Source organism: Petromyzon marinus, chromosome 14 (assembly GCF_048934315.1).
Source record: "Petromyzon marinus isolate PM22_M1 ecotype Great Lakes invasive population chromosome 14, UKy_Petmar_22M1.pri1.0, whole genome shotgun sequence".
Classification (NCBI taxonomy): Eukaryota; Metazoa; Chordata; class Hyperoartia; order Petromyzontiformes; family Petromyzontidae; genus Petromyzon; species Petromyzon marinus.
The window spans coordinates 12,736,084-12,757,827 of NC_133680.1; the positions used below are offsets into that span (position 1 = coordinate 12,736,084).

Consider the following 21,744-nt stretch of genomic DNA (forward strand, 5'->3'; position numbering starts at 1 on the left):
ACGGTGAGTGGAGGTTGACAGCGGCTACAACAGCAGATTTTGGTTGCTGGAGCGGAGACGTACGTGAGGTGGAGGCCATGTGAGATGAGAGAGGTGAGGCAGGCGGGGAGGGAGGCTATAAAGGACATTGAAGACGGTGAGAGTGCTTCATTGTTGTTATTGATCTAGGGGCTAGATTAGTTCGTGCTTCAAGGTGAAAATGTTTAGCCCTGTGAGTGATAATCCACTCGGCTGGCTCCGTTATGAGAACGCGCGACTCACAATTGTGGATTAAAATTCCGATTGCGGGGTTGGCTCTGACCATCATGCTCCTCCTGGAGTTAATGACATGAGTGAACAGTGGTTGACCCGTGGATGAGTTTGGCCTCGGCCATGGGAACGTGTAATTTTCACCACGGGCTCGGGGGCGGGGGGCAGGGGGGCAGTCGCGACGAGGGCTGTCTGAAAAGCTCCGTTTGCAAGGAGCCATTTTGTTTGTTTTGGGTCGTGTTTAAAAGCACGAGGAAGCCAATACGTTCAACACAACCATGAAGTATACTCTTTGGTTCTTTCGTTAAAGTCACGTAGGTAGAAAAATAATAATAATAATAGATCACGACGTTTCGATCTCCACACAAGCAACCGTCTTCAGGTGGGAGTCTCCCACGTGATCGAAACGTCGTAATCTATTATTATTTTTCTTCTACCTACCCACGTGACTTTACCGAAAGAACCAAAGAGTAATGGATTCCTGCAGCCACGAAAGCTTCAAATCAAGATACAACCATGAAGATTTGCATTTGTGAAGCACTTACATGGCAAGAGAGTAACGAGAATCTCTGTGAGTGTGCACACCGCAGTACAACAGCATTGCTGTTGTGGTAATGAAGGGGTGAGGTAAAATCAACGTTAAGAGATTAACAGGATTGAAATATAAATTCAGTAAGCATTAAAGTATCTAATTCAATTCCTCAATAAGTACGTCTGCTGTCTGTAAACGTGTCTTTCAAGTGTATTTTTCACAGTGTTCTCAATTTACGAATGGGAGCGGTCCACAATTTAGGTTCTACCCCGTGTGAGCACTGTTGCTCTACAGCGAAACAGTGTACTCGGTAGAAACGCACATTTAGTCTCATGCCCTTCATGTACAACTTGTCTTAATTATCTACCAAATTGCCGTGAATACAGTATTTTGTGGACATTATTGAATTCATAACAGGTTAATGAAACAATTCGGATGGGATGTTTTGCTGTCACTGGGAGGCAATACATATTTGGACGTTGGCAGTCAACTGGCGTTCTGAAGTTGGAGATTATTTATGAAACGTCGATTATGCTTTCATTGAAATTTTAGAACGATACATCAAATGAATGTAATGCATCCTGGAGAATATGGAGCAATGGAATCGGCTCGTGCGTAGGTACGGGGCGGATTATTGCCCCGCAGGATGGAGAGAGATGGCAGTAGCTTTTGTGAGGCCTTCATCCAGCAGTGGATTGACCATGGCCGATGATATTTATTATGACATTTTATCGCTGTTTAGTGATCAATAAAGCATCTTGTAAGACACTTTATTTTGCATCCTTGCAAGCCAGTGCAATCGCTATAAGTGGGAAGTTCAGGCCTTTCCTCCATTACATATGCCAAGTGCACAATGCACAGAGGTCATTGCCCTTTCCCCGTGACATCAGTGAGCTGGATGAGGGGGGAGGGGGGGGATCAGCGTTGTCTTAAGGAGGCTTTTCTGATCAGCACGCCACACTCCGATCTATCATCGCTTTGGCAGCATTGTTAAGCCTCTGTGGTGAGTGCGTGTCATCTCACACGGCTCCTCTCAGTGCTGACAGAGCAGTTGAGCCAATCGTGTTGCAGCATCTAAAAATCCTGTTCCTCTCCTCAACCAGTCAAACGCGCCGTAGCAGGAAAATAGCAAATGCTCATGCCGCCAGATTTGTCTTGCATTTTCTGATTTTGCTTGGGACCCTTTTTGTCGTTGTCATGAGATCAGGCTAAAGGTGAAGCCCCACAATCACTCACTCGTACCACTGCTTGCGGGCCTCCACTAGAGGGAGGCTCTAGGGAGCTGCTATTGAGGGTATTTGGCCTACTCTTCCATGCTCGCTAGACGTATATGTATGTACATATGTGTGCATGTTGAACTTATTTCGCAAGCCGCTCTAGTCGGAGGTGCGGTTTTGGAAGAGGTGGGCATTACCCACACTTTAACCCACCATGTGCGGACTTCCGGTCAACGAACTCGCTGTCCCTGCTGGTTTTTTAATTGGACGCTCGGCCATTTCTTGGGACTGCGCTTCAAAGGGCACAGCGAGGCTACGTGCGATTGATCGCAAGAGAGGTGAGAGCCGCAAAGATCCAGATGCGGAGGGCTACTCACTAGCCTGCCAACATTGTGGGCTGAATATTGAGGGCGTGCAGTTACGCGAATATCTGTAGAGTGAATAAATGACACATCTTCCCACGGTTCCATTTCGTAGAGCTCTGAAGTTTTGAGGTTTCCGTAGCCTTGATTATAATTCCCGTTTTCGACTTTATTCGCGTGTGAATGTGTGTGTGAATAATCGGCTCTGTCCGCACAAAGTCCTACCTGAATACACCTGAAGTATAAATATGTTTAAAGTGACTGTTGCTCACTGCCATCGAAAGTCGTTAAGGAAATATTTATCTGCAACAGATTTCAATCATTCGCTTGCTGGTTGTGAAGGCACTGTGCGCATAATCCACCATTTTGAAAGCACCTCCGATTAGCACAGTTGGCTTCGTTACGATACGAAATACGTTATACATACATACACAACCCATGGTGGTGCCACTGGGCAACAGTACAACACGTAGATTGCTGACTGTGCGGGCGGTCAGTTATCCCAAGTAGCAACCTCTCCTGGTTAAGGATTATGCATTCGAAACCTTAGAGCTGGTTTTGTCAGTGTCCTCTGACTTTGGAAGCAGCAATTTCTGCACCGTGGACTGTGCCCTGTGCTCCCAAAGAGCAAATCTTCCCACAATGCAATGTGGCAGCAATATTTTGTAATCATTTAATATAAATTAGTTGATTTCGTAATCCTTTATTATTATTCAAGGGTTTGTCTGTTACGCAACAGGTACTATTAGGTGATTATTCATACGCCAATTAAAAAAAAACTATTAATCAGAAACGTTTTAAAAAACATTGAATTCTCATTTGGCTCCATGGTGTGCAGTCTCCAACTCTCATTATCCACTCTCTCTAATGACCTCTCTGTGCTATGAAGAAGGGCATTACCCCAAAATGCCGCCTATTTTATATTGCTGTTGATGAATATAAACCACACTGTAACCTGTCCATGTGATTACGGTCATCATTTGTTTTACTATTGCTCGTGCTGCATGTAGCTCAGTGTGGGGACTGCTGCCTTTCCAGATCTTCCTGCTGCAGCTGCTTCGTGGGCTGGCGTACTGCCACAAGCGCCGCGTGCTGCACCGTGACCTCAAGCCGCAGAATCTGCTCATCAACGACAAGGGCGAGCTCAAGCTGGCCGACTTTGGTAATCCGCTCGCTCCCACGCCACCCCCCGTGCCGGCCACCGCCGCTCACTCGGCACTGACCGTCACCCGCTCGGTGTATGTGTGTGCACATTGAAGTTCTTTCGCACCGTACGTAGCCAACAGTGCGAATCGGAGGTGCGCACCTTGCACCGCAGTGGACGCTGGGGCCGGCTCACCGAAGTCTCCACACTTTGAGGCTCACCGATTACCACGGTTGGGACCTCTTTGCCAGTTTTAAAGTATGAAAAATAAGAATAGGTTTTACCCTTTCTGGCAATAAGATATTCTAACAACAAATAGATACCTTTTGCAAGGCATCATGCCTACATTAACCTCACATACTTGTGGCAAAACATGCAAACCAACATGCTCTCATAATATATGCATTGTCTTTGCAACTGATTGGCCGACACCAGATAAAACCTATTCTCATGCATACGTACAGTGAGGGAAAAAAGTATTTGATCCCCTGCTGATTTTGTACGTTTGCCCACTGATAAAGAAATGATCAGTCTATCATTTTAATGGTAGGTTTATTTGAACAGTGAGAGACAGAATAACAACAACAAAATCCAGAAAAACGCGTGTCAAAAATGTTATGAATTAATTTGCATTTTAATGAGAGAGTATTTGACCCCTCTGCAAAACATGACTTAGTACTTGGTGGCAAAACCCTTGTTGGCAACCACAGAGGTCAGACGTTTCTTGTAGTTGGCCACCAGGTTTGCACACATCTCAGGAGGGATTTTGTCCCACTCCTCTTTGCAGATCTTCTCCAAGTCATTAAGGTTTCGAGGCTGACGTTTGGCAACTCTAACCTTCAACTCCCTCCACAGATTTTCTATGGGATTAAGGTCTGGAGACTGGCTAAGCCACTCCAGGACCTTAATGTGCTTCTTCTTGAGCCACACCTTTGTTGCCTTGGCCTTGTGTTTTGGGTCATTGTCATGTTGGAATACCCATCCACAACCCATATTCAATGCCCTGGCTGAGGGAAGGAGGTTTTCACCCAAGATTTGACGGTACATGGCCCCGTCCATCGTCCCTTTGATGCAGTGAAGTTGTCCTGTCGCCTTAGCAGAAAAACACCCCCAAAGCATGTTTCCACCTCCATGTTTGATGGTGGGGAAGGTGTTATTGGGGTCATAGGCAGAATTCCTCCTCCTCCAAACACAGCGAGTTGCGTTGATGCCAAAGAGCTCCATTTTGGTCTCATCTGACCACAACACTTTCACCCAGTTGTCCTCTGAATCATTCAGATGTTCATTGGCAAACTTCAGACGGGCATGTATATGTGCTTTCTTGAGCAGGGGGACCTTGCGGGCGCTGCAGGATTTCAGCCCTTCACGGCGTAGTGTGTTACCAATTGTTTTCTTGGTGACTATGGTCCCAGCTGCCTTGAGATCATTCACAAGATCCTCCCGTGTAGTTCTGGGCTGATTCCTCACCGTTCTCATGATCATTGCAACTCCACGAGGTGAGATCTTGTTTGGAGCCCCAGGCCGAGGGAGATTGACAGTTCTTTTGTGTTTCTTCCATTTGCGAATAATCGCACCAAATGTTGTCACCTTCTCACCAAGCTGCTTGGCGATGGTCTTGTAGCCCATTCCAGCCTTGTGTAGATCTACAACCTTGTCCCTGACATCCTTGGAGAGCTCTTGGTCTTGGCCATGGTGGAGAGTTTGGAATCTGATTGATTGATTGCTTCTGTGGACAGGTGTCTTTTATATAGGTAACAAGCTGAGATTAGGAGCACTCCCTTTAATAGTGCTCCTAATCTCAGCTCGTTACCTGTATAAAAGACACCTGGGAGCAAGAAATCTTTCTGATTGAGAGGGGGGTCAAATACTTATTTCCCTCATTAAAATACAAATCAATGTATAACATTTTTGACATGCCTTTTTCTGGATTTTGTTGTTGTTATTCTGTCTCTCACTGTTCAAATAAACCTACCATTCTAATTATAGACTGATCATTTATTTGTCAGTGGGCAAACGTACTAAATCAGCAGGGGATCAAATACTTTTTTCTCTCACTGTACATACTCGTCACCACCGCACTGCCCTTGCACCGACCACCACAGCTCACTCGGCACTGACTGTCACCCGCTCGGTGGACGCTGGGGCCGTCTCACCGAAATCTCCACAATTTGAGACTCTCACCAATTAGCACGGTTGGCTACGTATGTAAGTAGAACTTATTTCGCACCGTACATAGTCAACGGTGCTAATCGGAGGTGCGAAGGAAGATCAACAAGCATACGGCTGCAGAATGATCCGTTATATACATTAAAAAAAATGAACTCTTCCCACAATGCATCACGGCTCGCTCGTGTCCGTGTGTGGCCTAGGCCTGGCCCGGGCGAAGTCGGTGCCCACGAAGACATACTCCAATGAGGTGGTGACGCTGTGGTACCGGCCGCCCGACGTCCTGCTCGGCTCCACCGAGTACTCGACGCAGATCGACATGTGGTGAGCGTTGCACTGGGGCAACGATGCAGCGGCAGGAGGAGCTCTGCCACGGACAACGAACAACTCGACACACAACACTGTGTGGCCGTAAATGGAAAAAAAAGAAAAAATATGTTATTGGTGACGTTTTCGGGCAATGGGCCTTCTTCATAGCACATGTAATCTTATATTTTATAGATATATGTAGCGCCTTATTCCAAGGCGCTTTATGGCAATTACAGTATTCCCTCGTTATTCACGAACTCGCTGTCTGCAACTCGCATCTGGAACTCTACACCACTCCATCGAGATAAAAAAAGTAATGAGATAAAGTGATGAGATGAAGTGATGAGATGAAATGATGAGAGATGATACATTGTATGTATTTAATAGCTTTAGTATGTATTTACTTCAGGCAATTAATAAAAAACATAGATTTTTGTCGGCCAATATCGTTATACGCTAAATATTCGCGAGCATCTCCGGAAGGTATCCCTCGCGAATAACGAGGGAATACTGTATGCAATTGTGTTTAAGATATTAGTGGTTTAAGTAGTAAGTGGGGTTATTAAAAAGTGGTGGTGCAGTAATGGCCATCATCGGCCGAAATGTCACGAATTACATTTTCCTCATTTTCCTTGTGCGTGTGCACCGCTGCCAACGCAGCATCGCCACGGAGTTACTTCCACAAATACCGGGGCATGTCACTATTTGACCTTGCAATGAAGGAAAACTGAAGCTTACGGGGCCATTTCCCAGCATTCACTTTGGTGCGAAATTAACTAACACAAAGCTCGCAAATGACTAAATTGGAAGGAAAAAAATCCACACCACAACAACATCGCCCCCCACCCCTCCCCTACTGGCACACTCGTGCACATTTGCAGGCCAGTTCTGCGCGCACGTTGTAAGAACAAGACAGCTGCCACTGGTGGCGGGGGGGGGGTCCCTTTGTTAGACTGTTGCAAGGCATTGGAATGGTTGAGATGAGATGTAAGCCGCTAAGAGTGTTTGAGGCATTTAACCCTTTCCCATTCCGTAGACGTCTGCAAGTCACAGAGCGTTGGTGTTCCGTAGACGTCTACAAGTCACAGAGCGTTGGTGTTCCGTAGACGTCTACAAGTCGCAGAGCGTTGGTGTTCCATAGACGTCTACGAGTCACAGAGCGTTGGTGTTCCGTAGACGTCTATTAGTCACAGAGCGTTTGTGTTCCGTAGACGTCTACAAGTCACAGAGCGTTTGTGTTCCATAGACGTCTATGTGTTCCATAGACGTCTACGAGTCACAGAGTGTTGGTGTTCCGTAGACGTCTACGAGTCACAGAGCGTTGGTGTTCCATAGACGTCTATAATTCACAGAGCGTTGGTGTTCCGTAGACGTCTACAAGTCACAGAGCGTTGGTGTTCCATAGACGTCTATAAGTCACAGAGCGTTGGTGTTCCGTAGACGTCTACAAGTCACAGAGCGTTGGTGTTCCGTAGACGTCTACAAGTCACAGAGCGTTGGTGTTCCGTAGACGTCTACAAGTCACAGAGCGTTGGTGTTCCATAGACGTCTATAAGTCACAGAGCGTTGGTGTTCCGTAGACGTCTACAAGTCACAGAGCGTTGGTGTTCCGTAGACGTCTACAAGTCACAGAGCGTTGGTGTTCCGTAGACGTCTACAAGTCACAGAGCGTTGGTGTTCCGTAGACGTCTACGAGTCACAGAGCGTTGGTGTTCCGTAGACATCTACGAGTCACAGAGCGTTGGTGTTCCATAGACGTCTACAAATCACAGAGCGTTGGTGTTCCGTAGACGTCTACAAGTCGCAGAGCGTTGGTGTTCCGTAGACGTCTACAAGTCGCAGAGCGTTGGTGTTCCGTAGACGTCTACAAGTCACAGAGCGGTGGTGTTCCGTAGACGTCTACAAGTCACAGAGTGTTGGTGTTCCATAGACGTCTACGAGTCACAGAGCGTTGGTGTTCCGTAGACGTCTACAAGTCACAGAGCGTTGGTGTTCCATAGACGTCTACGAGTCACAGAGCGTTGGTGTTCCGTAGACGTCTACAAGTCACAGAGCGTTGGTGTTCCGTTCACCGCTGAATCTCGGAACACGGTTCATGGTTAATTGTATTTAGAGAGGCGTAGTGCCGCTGTTTTTAAAGACATTGTACTCACCGCAGAGAACCGTAGCGACACGACCGCAATCTACGATAGCTCGCGCAAAACTGTGCCACACGCCCTCCCGCATGGCCTTGTGGGAGCCTCGGTACCGATAACTTTATTTTATTTTAGTTTTTCTTCCAGTTTCGTTTTGATGACGTACACACTCGTCATCGGAACGGGAAAGGGTTGTCCTCTACATGCAGATACAAATCCTTATCCCACCTCATGGGAGCACTGGGGCAGTGCTTGTGTCTGTCAGTGGCCCTGAGCCAGGGGTGGAACCTCTCCGCACTTGCTACGTGGGGATCAGTCTCTCCGTAAGAAGATCGCTATTCACTGCAAAACAAAGTGGTACTTAATGTATCTACCCCGGAGTGATACCTACTCGATCAACTCCCTATGAAAAATTGAACTTGCAGCCTTCCAGTTGTGAGGCATGCTGCCCAACCAGGTCATGCAATCAGTAGATGGTGATGTCATATGGAGGTATGGAAAGATTTTACAGCGTGAAGTTAAGCTTCGAATTCCAATCAAATAACCTTTTGGACCTTCTTTGGTTCTTTCGGTAAAGTCACGTAGAATGAGAATAAAATAATAAATTGATAAAATAAAATAACACAATAATATTCTCACGACGTTTCGGCCACAACACAAGCGGCCTTCATCAGATGAAGGGACGAGACTGTCTGGTAGGACAGCGCTGTCCTACCAGACATTTTATTGTGTTATTTTATTTTATCAATTTATTATTTATTCTCATTCTACATGACTTTACCGAAAGAACCAAAGAAGATGAATCATTGCAGTCACGAAAGCTTTAAATCGAAACCTTTTGGACATTTTGAGTGAATTTGGGAGATGTTTCTGGGGAACGAGTCACAGTGGAACAGATTTTGACTCCAAATTCCGTTATTTTGCTGTTCACCACATTTGCACCGTGCACTGCCCCTCTGTGTGTGCGCGTCTGCACGAGCTATCCTCAGCGGCGTCCATGTGACACCTCCCATTAGCACGGTTGGCTAAGTACTGTGTGAAAGAAGTTGAACGTACATGGCGTCTCCCTCTGAGTCACGTCCTTTCTCTAAGACGTCGGCGATCATGGCCCTCCTTCCACTTCTACTCCTGTCCACGACGTTACGCAAGAACGTTGCGTCAGATACTCCCAGGCACATACAGTTGTCCAAATGAGCTCGTGAAACTCAATTTTCTGTCTCGCCCCCGGCTTCTTTGCACCCATCACTTTCCCAACATTACGTTCCGAGCCTTTTTTCGTTTTCATTACGATGTCGGGCTGCCTCCCTCCCCTCCCCATCTCCTTGCAGGGGCGTGGGCTGCATATTCTTTGAGATGGCGGCAGGACGACCCCTCTTCCCCGGCTCCACCGTGGAGGACGAGCTGCACCTCATCTTCAGGATGCTGGGTAACGCTCGCGCTGGGCATGAGTGCGCGTGCTGCTGCTATGCCGCACGTTGTTCGAGCAACCTCGTGCCGCACACAGACAGCTGCCTCTGGGGGTGACCTTTTTGAGATGTTTGAGATGAGATACTGATGCAAGTCGTTTATCGTGCGCGCTCGGAAGTGCGCTGGGATGCCCCATCTGTGACATTGTAAAAGGGCTCTCGAACTGACACTCGCAAAGTTTCCCAGCATTGTTGCCATCAGCTGAGATTTAAGCTCAGAAACCAATTCTGAGTTGAGCGCTGAACACGGGGCCACCTTGCCTGAAGGACAAATAAGGAAGATGATTGGTAACTGCAGGCAATAAACGTGTCATGACTTTGACACTCGCGCACCGCTCGCCGACCGCGCTTGCATTCTTGCTGCAGGCTCGCCGAGAGAGGACATGTGGCCGGGGATTTCGTCAAATGAAGAGTACAAGTCCTACAATTTCCCCAAGTACCGCTCCGAGCCTATGATCACCCACGCACCACGGTACGTATCCTGGCGCATCCTGCCCTCTTACCTCTGGACTCTCATTTGAGGATTTTTCAACCCTCAAATGATCGAAGCCACGACCTCCTGTATACCAGGCGAGGTAGTTCACATCTTGCCACTGTGGCGATCGGCCATGAATGGGGGCGTTTCAAACGTTCCTCCAGGTGTCGCCCACGATTCATCACCCAAGCCAGGCGGCCTCCTGCGCAGGCTTCATGTCCACACCACTGAGCGCGACCACGATCTGTCAGCAGCAGCAGCAGCAGGTTGAACGAGGCCGTCCCCTTGTTCCGGATCTAGGTGTAATTACTGTGGGCGGAAAATAAATAAACAAATATTCCACGCGAGTTAAATGCTCTTATCACGTGTGAAAATGCAGTGGATGAAACTCTGTGGGAGGAGGGAAGACATTTAAGACCCGAGGGCAGTGCTCCGACTTGGGCATTCTCCCCATGACTTCCGCCAAGGCTTGGATGTAAATGCCCCCTGTGCCAAAAAGTGAATCGAACTCTCGTGTGTCCCACCAATTATTTGCGTTGTGCTTGTTCACCAAGAAAAGCCTCGCTGAGTCTCAAGGCTACATTTCAGGAGAGTCCTGCCAATATTTTTGCAGCAAGGGGGGCCATGTTGCAGTGTGTAATCTCAATTGAGTAATTTGCAGGACTTTTATATTTTTACCATTGGGATGTTTGGTCAATGCCAGTTACATTGTAAGTTTTTTTTTTGCTTTGGGAGAAAATCGGAGAACCCGCAAGAAACTCATGCGGAACAGGTGGAGAACAAACAATCTCTGTGCAGAAAGGCACCCGTGTCAGGAATCGAACCAAGGTCCTTGTGTAAGGCACAAGTGTTACCCAATGCGCCACCCCTGCCACCAAATGCGTCAACGAATGAGCGCGCGAGCGACTGTCAAGTTGGCGACGTTGAGTCTTGCCCGCCGCACTGAGACGCTGAGTGTCGCTGACGGCCGCGCGTGCGATGTGTTTACGTTTGTGCAGGTTGGACGTCGACGGGCTGGATCTGCTCTCAAAGTTCCTGCTGGTAAGAGCGTCGACGCCGATTGGTGCGAGTGGGGCGCCTGTGGTACAATAAAAGCGGACTGTGACAGGAATCGCCGATCTTGCTGATGTTAGCCAATCAAATGAGGGGGTGTGTCACATGACTACCCGATCCAAGTATTGCTTGCCAATTATTCGATCACCAATCCATCGACATTTTCAAGATGGCTGCCCGATCAACTTTGGATCGACTGAGCGGAAACGGTACGACGACTAATCCAGATTCACGATCCACAATTGAGTATATATGAGCAAAAAGACACGCCCCCTTCAGCCAACACCACGCCTACTTCCATATACGGGCAAATCTCTGATCGGTGATTTTGTTGGGTGTCCGATTTCATCGTATTACAGCGCCTTGTCATGATGGACATAATGCGGACACTGTTGTGATGCACATAGTGTCCGGCGTGCACACTCGCTGGTGTGTCAGGTCATGCGCTCGGAGTCCAGTAGAGCCCCTCTTAACGAGCATCCCTGTTAACGACTAATCACTTAATGACGGGTCTCCATCGAGCCCAATGTTTTCGGTAACCGACCATTCACCTGTTCACGACGTGTTGTAGGAATAGTGAATACTAATTAATGCATTGATTAACCATATTTATTTTAATGTGTTTATAATCTTGTTAATATCTTTATATATTCATGTCCATTGTTTAAATATTAAAAAGTACGTTTTTTGGGTGAAAATGGGTAACTTTCGATGCTGTCGGAACTAATTAAGCCTTTAACGTGCATTTCCTATACTCGCTTAACGACCAAATCACTTAACGACCGGTGTTGTGGAACCAATTACCGTCGTTAAGAGGGCTTCTGCTGTATAGGAGGAGGTAATGATGACACAGCCCTACAACTTCTCGCTTACGCCACCGTTGATGGAAGGGCCTCAGCTGGAGAGAGCTCAGTAGAGACCCGCGAGATGGTATTTGACCGACTCTTTCGCAATGGCTTCGATGTCGTGGCAGATGCGAGTACCTCCACACTTTACCCGACCATGCGGCTTGTCAGTCGAATAACTGCTCTGTTTGACGCGTAGCCTTTCGTGACCAATGTTATTCACAATGAAGGTTAGGTCGCGGAAATATAAATGTGTTGTTAAACCCGCCACCACCCGACACAGCCAATTAGTAAGGTTTGTCACGTAAACTAAACATGCCAATTCGTTACTAATACAGCACACTGGTGAGTTGGAGAGTAAACCCACAACATTTACAATTGGAGTACGACGTTCCGCTGCTGATTACAACCAGCATCATCAGGCGATTAGCCAGAATTGTGAAGACGTCTTCCTATTTCGGTATGCCTTTTTAGTAAAGGTGATATCATCATATCATCACCCTGAGCCTATCAGGCACGAATACCAGAGGGGGTGAATGTAGCAATATAAATTACAACAGTGCTCTAGCCACGTACACTTGTGGGTGGACAGAGGCAGTGGGGTGGGATTTAAGAAACTCTATTGTCTCGACCGCCGCGCCGGGAAATTTAACCGGCGACCTCTGGATCGCCAAAGCCCAGCGTGCTGACCATCGCGGAAACATCCCTGGCCACTTGTATTGTACACGTTTATTGGCCAGCATGCGGGATCACCTTGTGTGTGCGGAGGGCACATGGGTTTGGCCCACCACGTGGTTCACGTTGAGTGTGCTCGGGGCTACCTCGTATATTCTGGAGGTCGGGCAAAGAGTTTACGGGCCACCGGCGTCCTGCGGTGTTGGTCCCGTTGGTCGTGTTCCATCGGGGGTTTGACCTTTAACCCGAATAAGAATTTACAGGAATATATACAACTATTTGTTTCACCCACAAGTTACTAAAGCTGAACTAAATTTGTATTTTTTTTATTTTACCCAGGTTAAGGCCCACTGAGCTATACCGCTCAATCTCAGAAGCGACCTGCCCACAAACGAGAGCCCAATGAAGAGGCTCATCATGTGGAAATGTATAGCAGCCAAATACTCTACACGCCTTTAACACGAAATTGATAATTCGATAAACTATTCCATGTTGAGCATCCATCGAGTTGTCTTTTTGCCAATTTAAGTCTGTTTGCGGGTTAGACATCGTAGGAGGCATATAAGCAGTTCCACGACTTAGGATGTACATTTGTGACACTTGAAGCATGTGTATATTTACAAGTATCATCATGAAGTGGTGTTTACTTGGACACAGTGTGTATCATAAATTAGGGCTGGAATTCAGATTAAAAAAAAAAATTGTCCACTCATGTCGAAAAGGGAATCACAGTTCACAACAAAAACAACCTCGACACATTCGTCAATAACACTGTGGCCTTAACCAAAAAAGTATATATCAAAGACGACGTTTGGGGCAATGAAGCGTCTCCATGCCATAGAGGCAGTGTTATTGATGAATGTGTTGTTCTGGATTGAATGAATCATGACGACCGCAGACTCGTGTCTGAGATCAGCAGCCATGCTCCCAAGCCAAGTTCAGAAGTCATGCCCAAAGAGCAATGACATCATGCCATGACGTCATGCTACAACGCAATTATGCAATCCCCATACCATGTGACTCCTCCAACATGTGTTGGAGTTTAAAAAAATTATTATTTTCTCAATGAAGGACAGTTGCTCATAGAGTAACGCGGTGTCAGACGTACCTCAGGCAAAGCGGACCTTTTCATCTGCTCTGGGTTGGTGAGGGTGCATTTAGTTGCGTGCACGTGTCCGAACATTGATGTATTCCCTAAAATGAGACGTACGTTCAAAAACTGTCATTAACTATCAAAAAGACGTACGTTATGAACCGAGCATTATTGCATTCCAAAGCACACCCCACGTGTATTGTTCTTATTATTCCGACGATTTTTTTACATTTGCCACCGAGGTCTGCCTTTTTTTTGCCCAACTTGCGATTTGCAGATTTTTTTAAATCAAATGAAACGCAGCCATTGTATTGCACGCTTGTATGTGTGTGCGTTGAACTTCCTTCGCACCGTACATTACCAACCCATGCTAATCGCCGCCCTGAGTGAGACTTGCGCATCTCCCCCCCCCTCCTCCCCGTGCTGTTCCCAGTACGAAGCCAAAGCGAGGATCTCGGCGGAGGATGCCCTGAAGCGTCCCTACTTCAAGAGTTTCGGGGAAGAGGTGCACTCCCTCCCAGACAGTGAGTGTGTTGCCGTGAGCATCGTCTTACCTTACATTTACATGGCGCTTTTATCCGAGGCGCTTTACAATGCTTATGAGTGGTACAATTAGGGTAACTAAAAGTGATGCGGTGAATAGGGATGGGGTATGGAGAGGGAGGTTTATTGGGTACAGGAATTACAGTGGGTGCCCAGGAAAAGAGGGAAGGATGGGCCAGAGAGAGGAGGTGGGAGTCTTGAGGGAGGAGCGGAAACTCGACAGGGGGAGGATGCTACTTGCTTCATGTGGAGGGGAAGTTCGCTCCAGTGCAAGGTGCCAAGTAGGGAAAATGAGTGGAGACGGTGATTGTGCAGGAGGAGAGGGGGGAATGGTGAGGAGCGGTGGGAGAGATTGAGAGCGGAGCGGGCGGGGAGGGGACATCAAACGAGACGAGGGAAGCGAGGTAAGGTGGGTCGTCGTCATCATCGCAATCGACCATCGACGCCACCGTCATCAACAAGATTATCATCGTGGTCGTTTTCGTATTGCACGATATTCAGTAACGGCAACAAGAAAAGTTGTCACCTCCGATGAGCACGGTTGGCTACGTGTACGGTGTTGGAGCATCAATCCCCGGTTCTGCGCGCGTGCGTGTGTTCCCTCCCCCGTGTTTCCACTCGTGCTCAGTCATTTCAGTGTTTGCTCTGAAGGAGGTGGAGCTTCAGAAGGACCCTGGCCACAGGATGTCCTCCTACCAAGAATCTGGTAAGACAGACAACGGTGGCTGTGAAGGCCCCCACCACCACCACCACCACTCAGTAAACTCTCTCCACACAGCAATATATCTGCCTCCGCACGAGTGAACTTTAATAATTTTTATTCATTTTCTAAGCTTCTATGAAAGTCTACTTTGTTCAACTGTCTTATCTCTTCCATTTCCCTTCAGCTCTCATGTGTGCCTTCCTCCCTTTGTTTTTGTTTCTCTCGTTTGCTTTTGTCCGGTAGCATTTCTGGCTGATGCCTCCTCCTCCACCTCCTCCTCCACCCCAATTGACAAGCACCTTGGCATGGCCACTAGCCGCTCACTCTATCAGTGCACCAACAGTTAGGATCTGCTCTTCGCTTCAAGACATGCCCTCTGCCGGTAACAGCATCTGCTAACGCACCGTTCTCTGCGTTTCGTCGAGTCACAGTTTGGAGAAGGGAATTTTGCTGAAATGTTCCTTTTGCTGCGCCCGCGTAGACGCTTACAAAGTCAACGAGGAAGGTTGTGTATGTACAATGTGAATATAGTGGGGAGCTTAGAGCGGCACTTTCCATAAACGCAATCGACGACTACAAATAGTAATAACACCATGTAACACGATTTTTGTCCCTGGGTAGTAAGTGTTATTTTTTATTGCTTATGCCTAATAAGTATAGAAAATGGCTATTATTCCCCACAAACTTTGCTTTTGTGACCAGGACTTTATGTGAAGGAATGACACTAATGCACACCACGTTTTCTCATTGAAAATAGGTAAATTTCAAAATATCACTGTCCTGGTCACAAAAGCAAAGTTTGTGGAGAATAATAGCCATTTTCTGTACTTTTGAGGCATAACCAATTACGAAATAACACTTACTACCCAAGAACAAAAAAAAAAAGCTTTGTTACACAGTGCACTATCAAGAATGAGGGTTTGGACACCAGGGCTGTCCAGCTGCCCTCGAATTACAGTGCAGGGAATGAGACTCAGTTCGTCCAGCATGCCGTGTGGCAGCGTCATCGCTCGATTACTCGTCCCATCCGGTGGTCCCCTTCCACCCTACAGATGGAATGGCCGTCAAAATGCGCCACGGAGGCAAAGCCGCCAAGCGACGGCTCCAGCGCCGTCGTTAGACGTTGCTTCTTTTGACCGAACGCTTTCTTAAGTTGGCCACGGAGAGCCGTCAATTTACACATTGAATCGGGATATGAATCTAATTTAATATGGTCAGACCTAAATTTTGATTTAAAGCTTTCGTGACTGCAGGGATTTATATGCTTGGTTCTTTCGGTAAAGTCGCCGTGTAGAAGGGAAACAATAAAATAATGCAACACGTGACTTTACCGAAAGAACCAAGAATATGGTCTGACCTGTTTAGTAAATTGGGGTGCATCGTAACGTGCCAAAGGTATATGATTTTTTGTTATAGTGCCGATTACATGATTTATTGCTCGGGAGTTATTACATCGCAGGACAGTGAAATATGGTGACAAATTGTTGAGACCTTCGTCCAACAGAAGATTATGGCCGATGATGATGATGATGATGATTTGGGAGGATATAAAAGCAATGGTTCATATGCTCGGTGTGAAGCTTATCGGAGTTATAATCGGGGTTACAGAGAGATGCAGGTAAATTGCAAATGTACATGGATACACTTGCACGTGGAAACAAATGTTGAATTGCTGTGCAAATGGATGTCAACCCTGGTGTGTGACCTTGTTGAAACGGGGGGGGGGGGATAATACCAGGACACGGGGAGAGCACAACTACAGTCAATGTTAAACTAAATTGACCGAGAATCTAAAAGCGGGTCTGAACCATTAGCAGACACTCCAGGGCTGATAGGCATTTAAACGATTTGAATCGTGGCCATGAATTTTGCAATGGCTAGTAAACAGACCAACGTGCACACGGATTTGAAAAGTCTTATTTATATTGGGCCAGTTCCTCAAGGCTGTTATTTGGATACATTTTTTAAAATTAAATCAGAGAATGATATCGATTTTTGCAAAACGTAATTGGACGATGAATATCAAAAGAGCAATGTGGACTCTTGGGGCCTTGTAGGGAGGCATTCATCCTGCGGTGGACAGCCCATGGTTGATGTTGAAGATGATGAGTCCTGCTCGGAGTACTGCAGTTTACTTGCGTGTCATTATTGCTTAAATAATTTGTTTAATCTCTGATTAATATTTTGCTGCATTGCTCTACTTGTTTTGATTTTGCTATTTGGTGACCCACGGTGGCTAGGAGATGTTAACTACCTCGCCTGGTACACAGGAGGTCGTGGGTTTGAGCGCGACCCTGACGCCTGCTGCTCCTGTATATTTGGGAGTTTGCGTGTCTCTCTCTATAGAGATGTTAACTACCTCGCCTGGTACACAGGAGGTCGTGGGTTTGAGCGCGACCCTGACGCCTGCTGCTCCTGTATATTTGGTGTTTGCGTGTTCTTCCCGTGGTCACGTGGATTTCTCTCCAGGTCCTCTGGTTTTTCTGTCCACATTTAGAATCAACGTGCATTTTGAGTATTTGGCTGATATAAAATTTCCACGTGATGAGGCACTGAGTTGAGCTGTCATTTGTGGCCAGGTTGCTTCTGAGAAAGAGCTGTATAGCTCAGTGGGCCTTACCTGCTGAAATTAAAAAAAAAAACTGTTAATAGTTACAGTGAGGGAAAAAAGTATTTGATCCCCTGCTGATTTTGTACGTTTTCCCACTGACAAAGAAATGATCAGTCTATAATTTTAATGGTAGGTTTATTTGAACAGTGAGAGACTGAATAACAACAAAAACATCCAGAAAAACGCATGTCAAAAATGTTATAACTTGATTTGCATTTTAATATGGGAAATAAGTATTTGACCCCCTCTCAATCATAAAGATTTCTGGCTCCCAGGTGTCTTTTATACAGGTAACGAGCTGAGATTAGGAGCACACTCTTAAAGGGAGTGCTCCTAATCTCAGCTTGTTACCTGTATAAAAACACCTGTCCACAGAAGCAATCAATCAGATTCCAAACTCTCCACCATGGCCAAGACCAAAGAGCTCTCCAAGGATGTCAGGGACAAGATTGTAGACCTACACAAGGCTGGAATGGGTTACAAGACCATTGCCAATCAGCTTGGTGAGAAGGTGACAACAGTTGGTGCGATTATTTGCAAATGGGAGAAACACAAAAGAACTGTCAATCTCCCTCGGCCTGGGGCTCCATGCAAGATCTCACCTCGTGGAGTTGCAATGATCATGAGAACGGTGAGGATTCAGCCCAGAACTACACGGGAGGATCCTGTCAATGATCTCAAGGCAGCTGGGACCATAGTCACCAAGAAAACAATTGGTAACACACTACGCTGTGAAGGACTGAAATCCTGCAGCGCCCGCAAGGTCCCCCTGCTCAAGAAAGCACATATACATGCCCGTCTGAAGTTTGCCAATGAACATCTGAATGATTGAGAGGAAAACTGGGTGAAAGTGTTGTGGTCAGATGAGACCAAAATGGAGCTCTTTGGCATCAACTCAACTCGCCGTGTTTGGAGGAGGAGGAATGCTGCCTATGACCCCAAGAACACCATCCCCACCGTCAAACATGGAGGTGGAAACATGCTTTGGGGGTGTTTTTCTGCTAAGGGGACAGGACAACTTCACCGCATCAAAGGGACGATGGACGGGGCTATGTACTGTCAAGTCTTGGGTGAGAACCTCCTTCCCTCAGCCAGGACATTGAAAATGGGTCGTGGATGGGTATTCCAGCATGGCAACGACCCAAAACACACGGCCAAGGCAACAAAGGAGTGGCTCAAGAAGAAGCACATTAAGGTGGCCTAGCCAGTCTCCAGACCTTAATCCCATAAAAAATCTGTGGAGGAAGCTGAAGGTTCGAGTTGCCAAACGTCAGCCTCAAAACCTTAATGACTTGGAGAAGATCTGCAAAGAGGAGTGGGACAAAATCCCTCCTGAGATGTGTGCAAACCTGGTGGCCAACTACAAGAAACGTCTGACCTCTGTGATTGGCAACAAGGGTTTTGCCACCAAGTACTAAGTCATGTTTTGCAGAGGGGTCAAATACTTATTTCCCTCATTAAAATGCAAATTAATTTATAACATTTTTGACATGCGTTTTTCTGGATTTTGTTGTTGATATTCTGTCTCTCACTGTTCAAATAGACCTACCATTAAAATTATAGACTGATCATTTCTTTGTCAGTGGGCAAACGTACAAAATCAGCAGGGGATCAAATACTTTTTTACCTCACTGTAGTAGTTCAGTTTAAGACGTAGGCTTTTGCGACAAATATTATTCTACTAATTAACTGATTACTAATGTAGCATATAATCACAATAACACACATTACAACTAATTACCAATCTACAACTCATTACTAATCATAACCATTGACTGATTACCAATCGATTATATAATTACAATACCCCCCCCTCCGCCTCAAATCACTGCACCTGAATGAGTTAGATGATGACGTCACCCTGCTGCTCTATTTAAGGCCGGGAGCAAGTGAGGGCTTTACCATTCTGACGAATTGATCGATGATGCTGGATGTAATTACCAGCGAAACGTCGTACTCAAACTGTAAATGTTGTGGATTCACTCTTCAACACACCGGTGGCCTAAAGTAGTGAACTATTTGTCTGTTGTCAACGTGACACTTTTTTGCTGATTGGCCGTGTCGGGTGGTGGAGGGTTATAAATAACGCGATCTAACCCTAAAACGTTTATTATGACGTTAGTAGTTCAATCTTGAATAAGAGTCTATTCTGTTCCGTGAGTTTCTCACCTTGTTTTAAACCAAATAAATGTGGCTTTGTTGAATAACAAGCAATGGCCACTCTCAACAGAGCCTAAAGGAGCACTGGCACGTTTTAGGTGAACGCAGCTGATTGGCATGGCTCCAGAGGTAGTTCAGAGGCTCCCATCAGAGCCGGGTGGTGGTAGCTATGCACGCCTGTGATCCAGCACTGTGGAGGCAAGGGTTGGTGGATTACACGCAGATGCTGTGAAACTCTCTTTCCGTCGTCGTTGAGATGCCCATACCCTGGCTTGCGAGGAGAATGCAGTGCGGCAAATGTGGACCCCACCTGTTCCATCTGTATGGGGATCGAGTGTTTCCCCCCCCCCCTAGCACGCGTGAGTTTTCTCTGGGTGCTCCTGTTTCTTCCCACACGTAAGCACGCGTTAATTGGCCGATGACACCTTCATATATAGAGGACCGCAGAGGCTGTGCATTTCATAGCACCTGCTCGTTGCATGTCTACCTTCCCCGCTTGTCTCTGGTATCCCTCTCGCGCCTCTAATGAGTGAGCGAATACTGCGCGGCATGTTTCGAGTTGAAATTATTATTGCCTTTCAGAACCGTGATGGTTTGCTGCTGGTTGTAAGAAATGCATAAATATTAAGTAAGAAAAAATGCTTGGTAAAGTAATTGTAGATGTTAATACTGCATGTACGGTGGTGTATTTTTCATAAGATCATCTTTGATTAAAAAAAAATATATATACAATTCAGTTCAATCCATCAATTCACAAATTGCGCTCACATTATTGACAACGTCACCTCGCCTAACAACAGGTTTCGTAATCCAAAGGTTTTTGACCCATGTCAGTCGGCGATCGTAAACCCCTCTTCCTTGCGTCGACAAACACGTTGATTGACGCATCACAAAACGAGCGTGGCCCAAAGAAAAGAACCGCCGAATCGTTTGCCTCGTGACCTCTTCTCCGGCGGGTCGATGCGCGCGTGCGTGTATTCGGAGGTCCGTGGCACTAATTGCACACGCGCGATGTGTGTCATTCTCTTGCAGCGCACGGCAAGAACAGAAGACAGAGCATGCTGTTCTGAAGGTGGAGAGAATGGATTTGAGAAACGACGACCGCAGGGGCCCAGAAGGCATCTTGCAGATCATCTTCCCCCTCGAAGGCTTTTTCCCGTTCTTCGAACAGTAACCACCCTCTGCGGGGACCCGTGGCTGAGCGCTCGTCGTCCAGACCACTGCACAGTTTGTGGTAATGCTTTGTTATCTTACTTGCTCCTCTTCCTCCTCCGTTAGCGTGACCGAGTCAACCCCCTCGCCCCCCCCCCCCCTGTAGCTCACTGTGAACGTTCGTCACGAGTAACGCGTGCAATCGTGTTGTTGTTGTCGTCATTGTTGTTGTTTTTTCCTCCCGCCGCGTGTCATCCCCGGTGAGCGCGTCGCGAGCAACGAAACTTCGGCCCGGGCGGCGTCACGCTGCCGAACGTAGCCCCACCCACCCCCCCACACCCCCACCCCCCCACACCCCCCCACACCCCCACTCCCCCACACCCCCCCACACCCCCACACCCCCCCACACCCCCCACACCCCCACTCCCCCACACCCCCCACACCCCCACTCCCCCACACCCCCACTCCCCCACACCCCCACACCCCCACTCCCCCACACCCCCCACACCCCCACTCCACCCCACACCCCCCAAATCACCACCCACACCTCCACACCCCCCACACCCCCCACAACCCCCACGCCACCCCCACATCCACCCCCCCCACCCCCCGTCCTCGTGACCACAACCTTCACATAGTGAGGAACGGCCAATACCCAAAACTCTTAACCAAAATGCACACACTGCCGTAATCCACATTTACCCTTGGCTTACGCACAAATCCCATGCACCGAGACGTAATCCTGAGACTCCGAGTCCGCTGTCTTTGGTTAATCCCCCTCCACAACCCCAAACCTGAGCCCTGAGCCATGACCCCCTAATCGCAACGTGTCACCTAACCCTCACCCCCCTCTG

The 21,744-nt window shown here is 47.3% G+C and overlaps 1 protein-coding gene across 4 annotated transcripts in view; it reads left to right on the plus strand.

The window, feature by feature from the left end:
• The window catches only part of CDK17 (cyclin dependent kinase 17), a 198,931-nt gene extending 177,693 nt beyond the window's left edge, over positions 1–21,238 (plus strand). For 2 of the 4 annotated variants that reach the window (XM_076067091.1, XM_076067092.1), the window contains exons 11-19: positions 3,399–3,522; positions 5,874–5,994; positions 9,443–9,540; positions 9,947–10,052; positions 11,054–11,096; positions 14,155–14,245; positions 14,893–14,970; positions 15,211–15,349; positions 20,771–21,237. In XM_076067091.1, coding sequence (XP_075923206.1) covers positions 3,399–3,522; positions 5,874–5,994; positions 9,443–9,540; positions 9,947–10,052; positions 11,054–11,096; positions 14,155–14,245; positions 14,893–14,970; positions 15,211–15,314 — 765 coding nt within the window. In that variant the 3' untranslated portion in view covers positions 15,315–15,349; positions 20,771–21,237. Of the gene's footprint in view, positions 1–3,398; positions 3,523–5,873; positions 5,995–9,442; positions 9,541–9,946; positions 10,053–11,053; positions 11,097–14,154; positions 14,246–14,892; positions 14,971–15,210; positions 15,350–20,770 lie in introns of all 4 variants that reach the window. The other 2 variants (XM_076067093.1, XM_076067094.1) reach the window with 2 other exon arrangements.
• Positions 21,239–21,744: the final 506 nt, after the last annotated feature.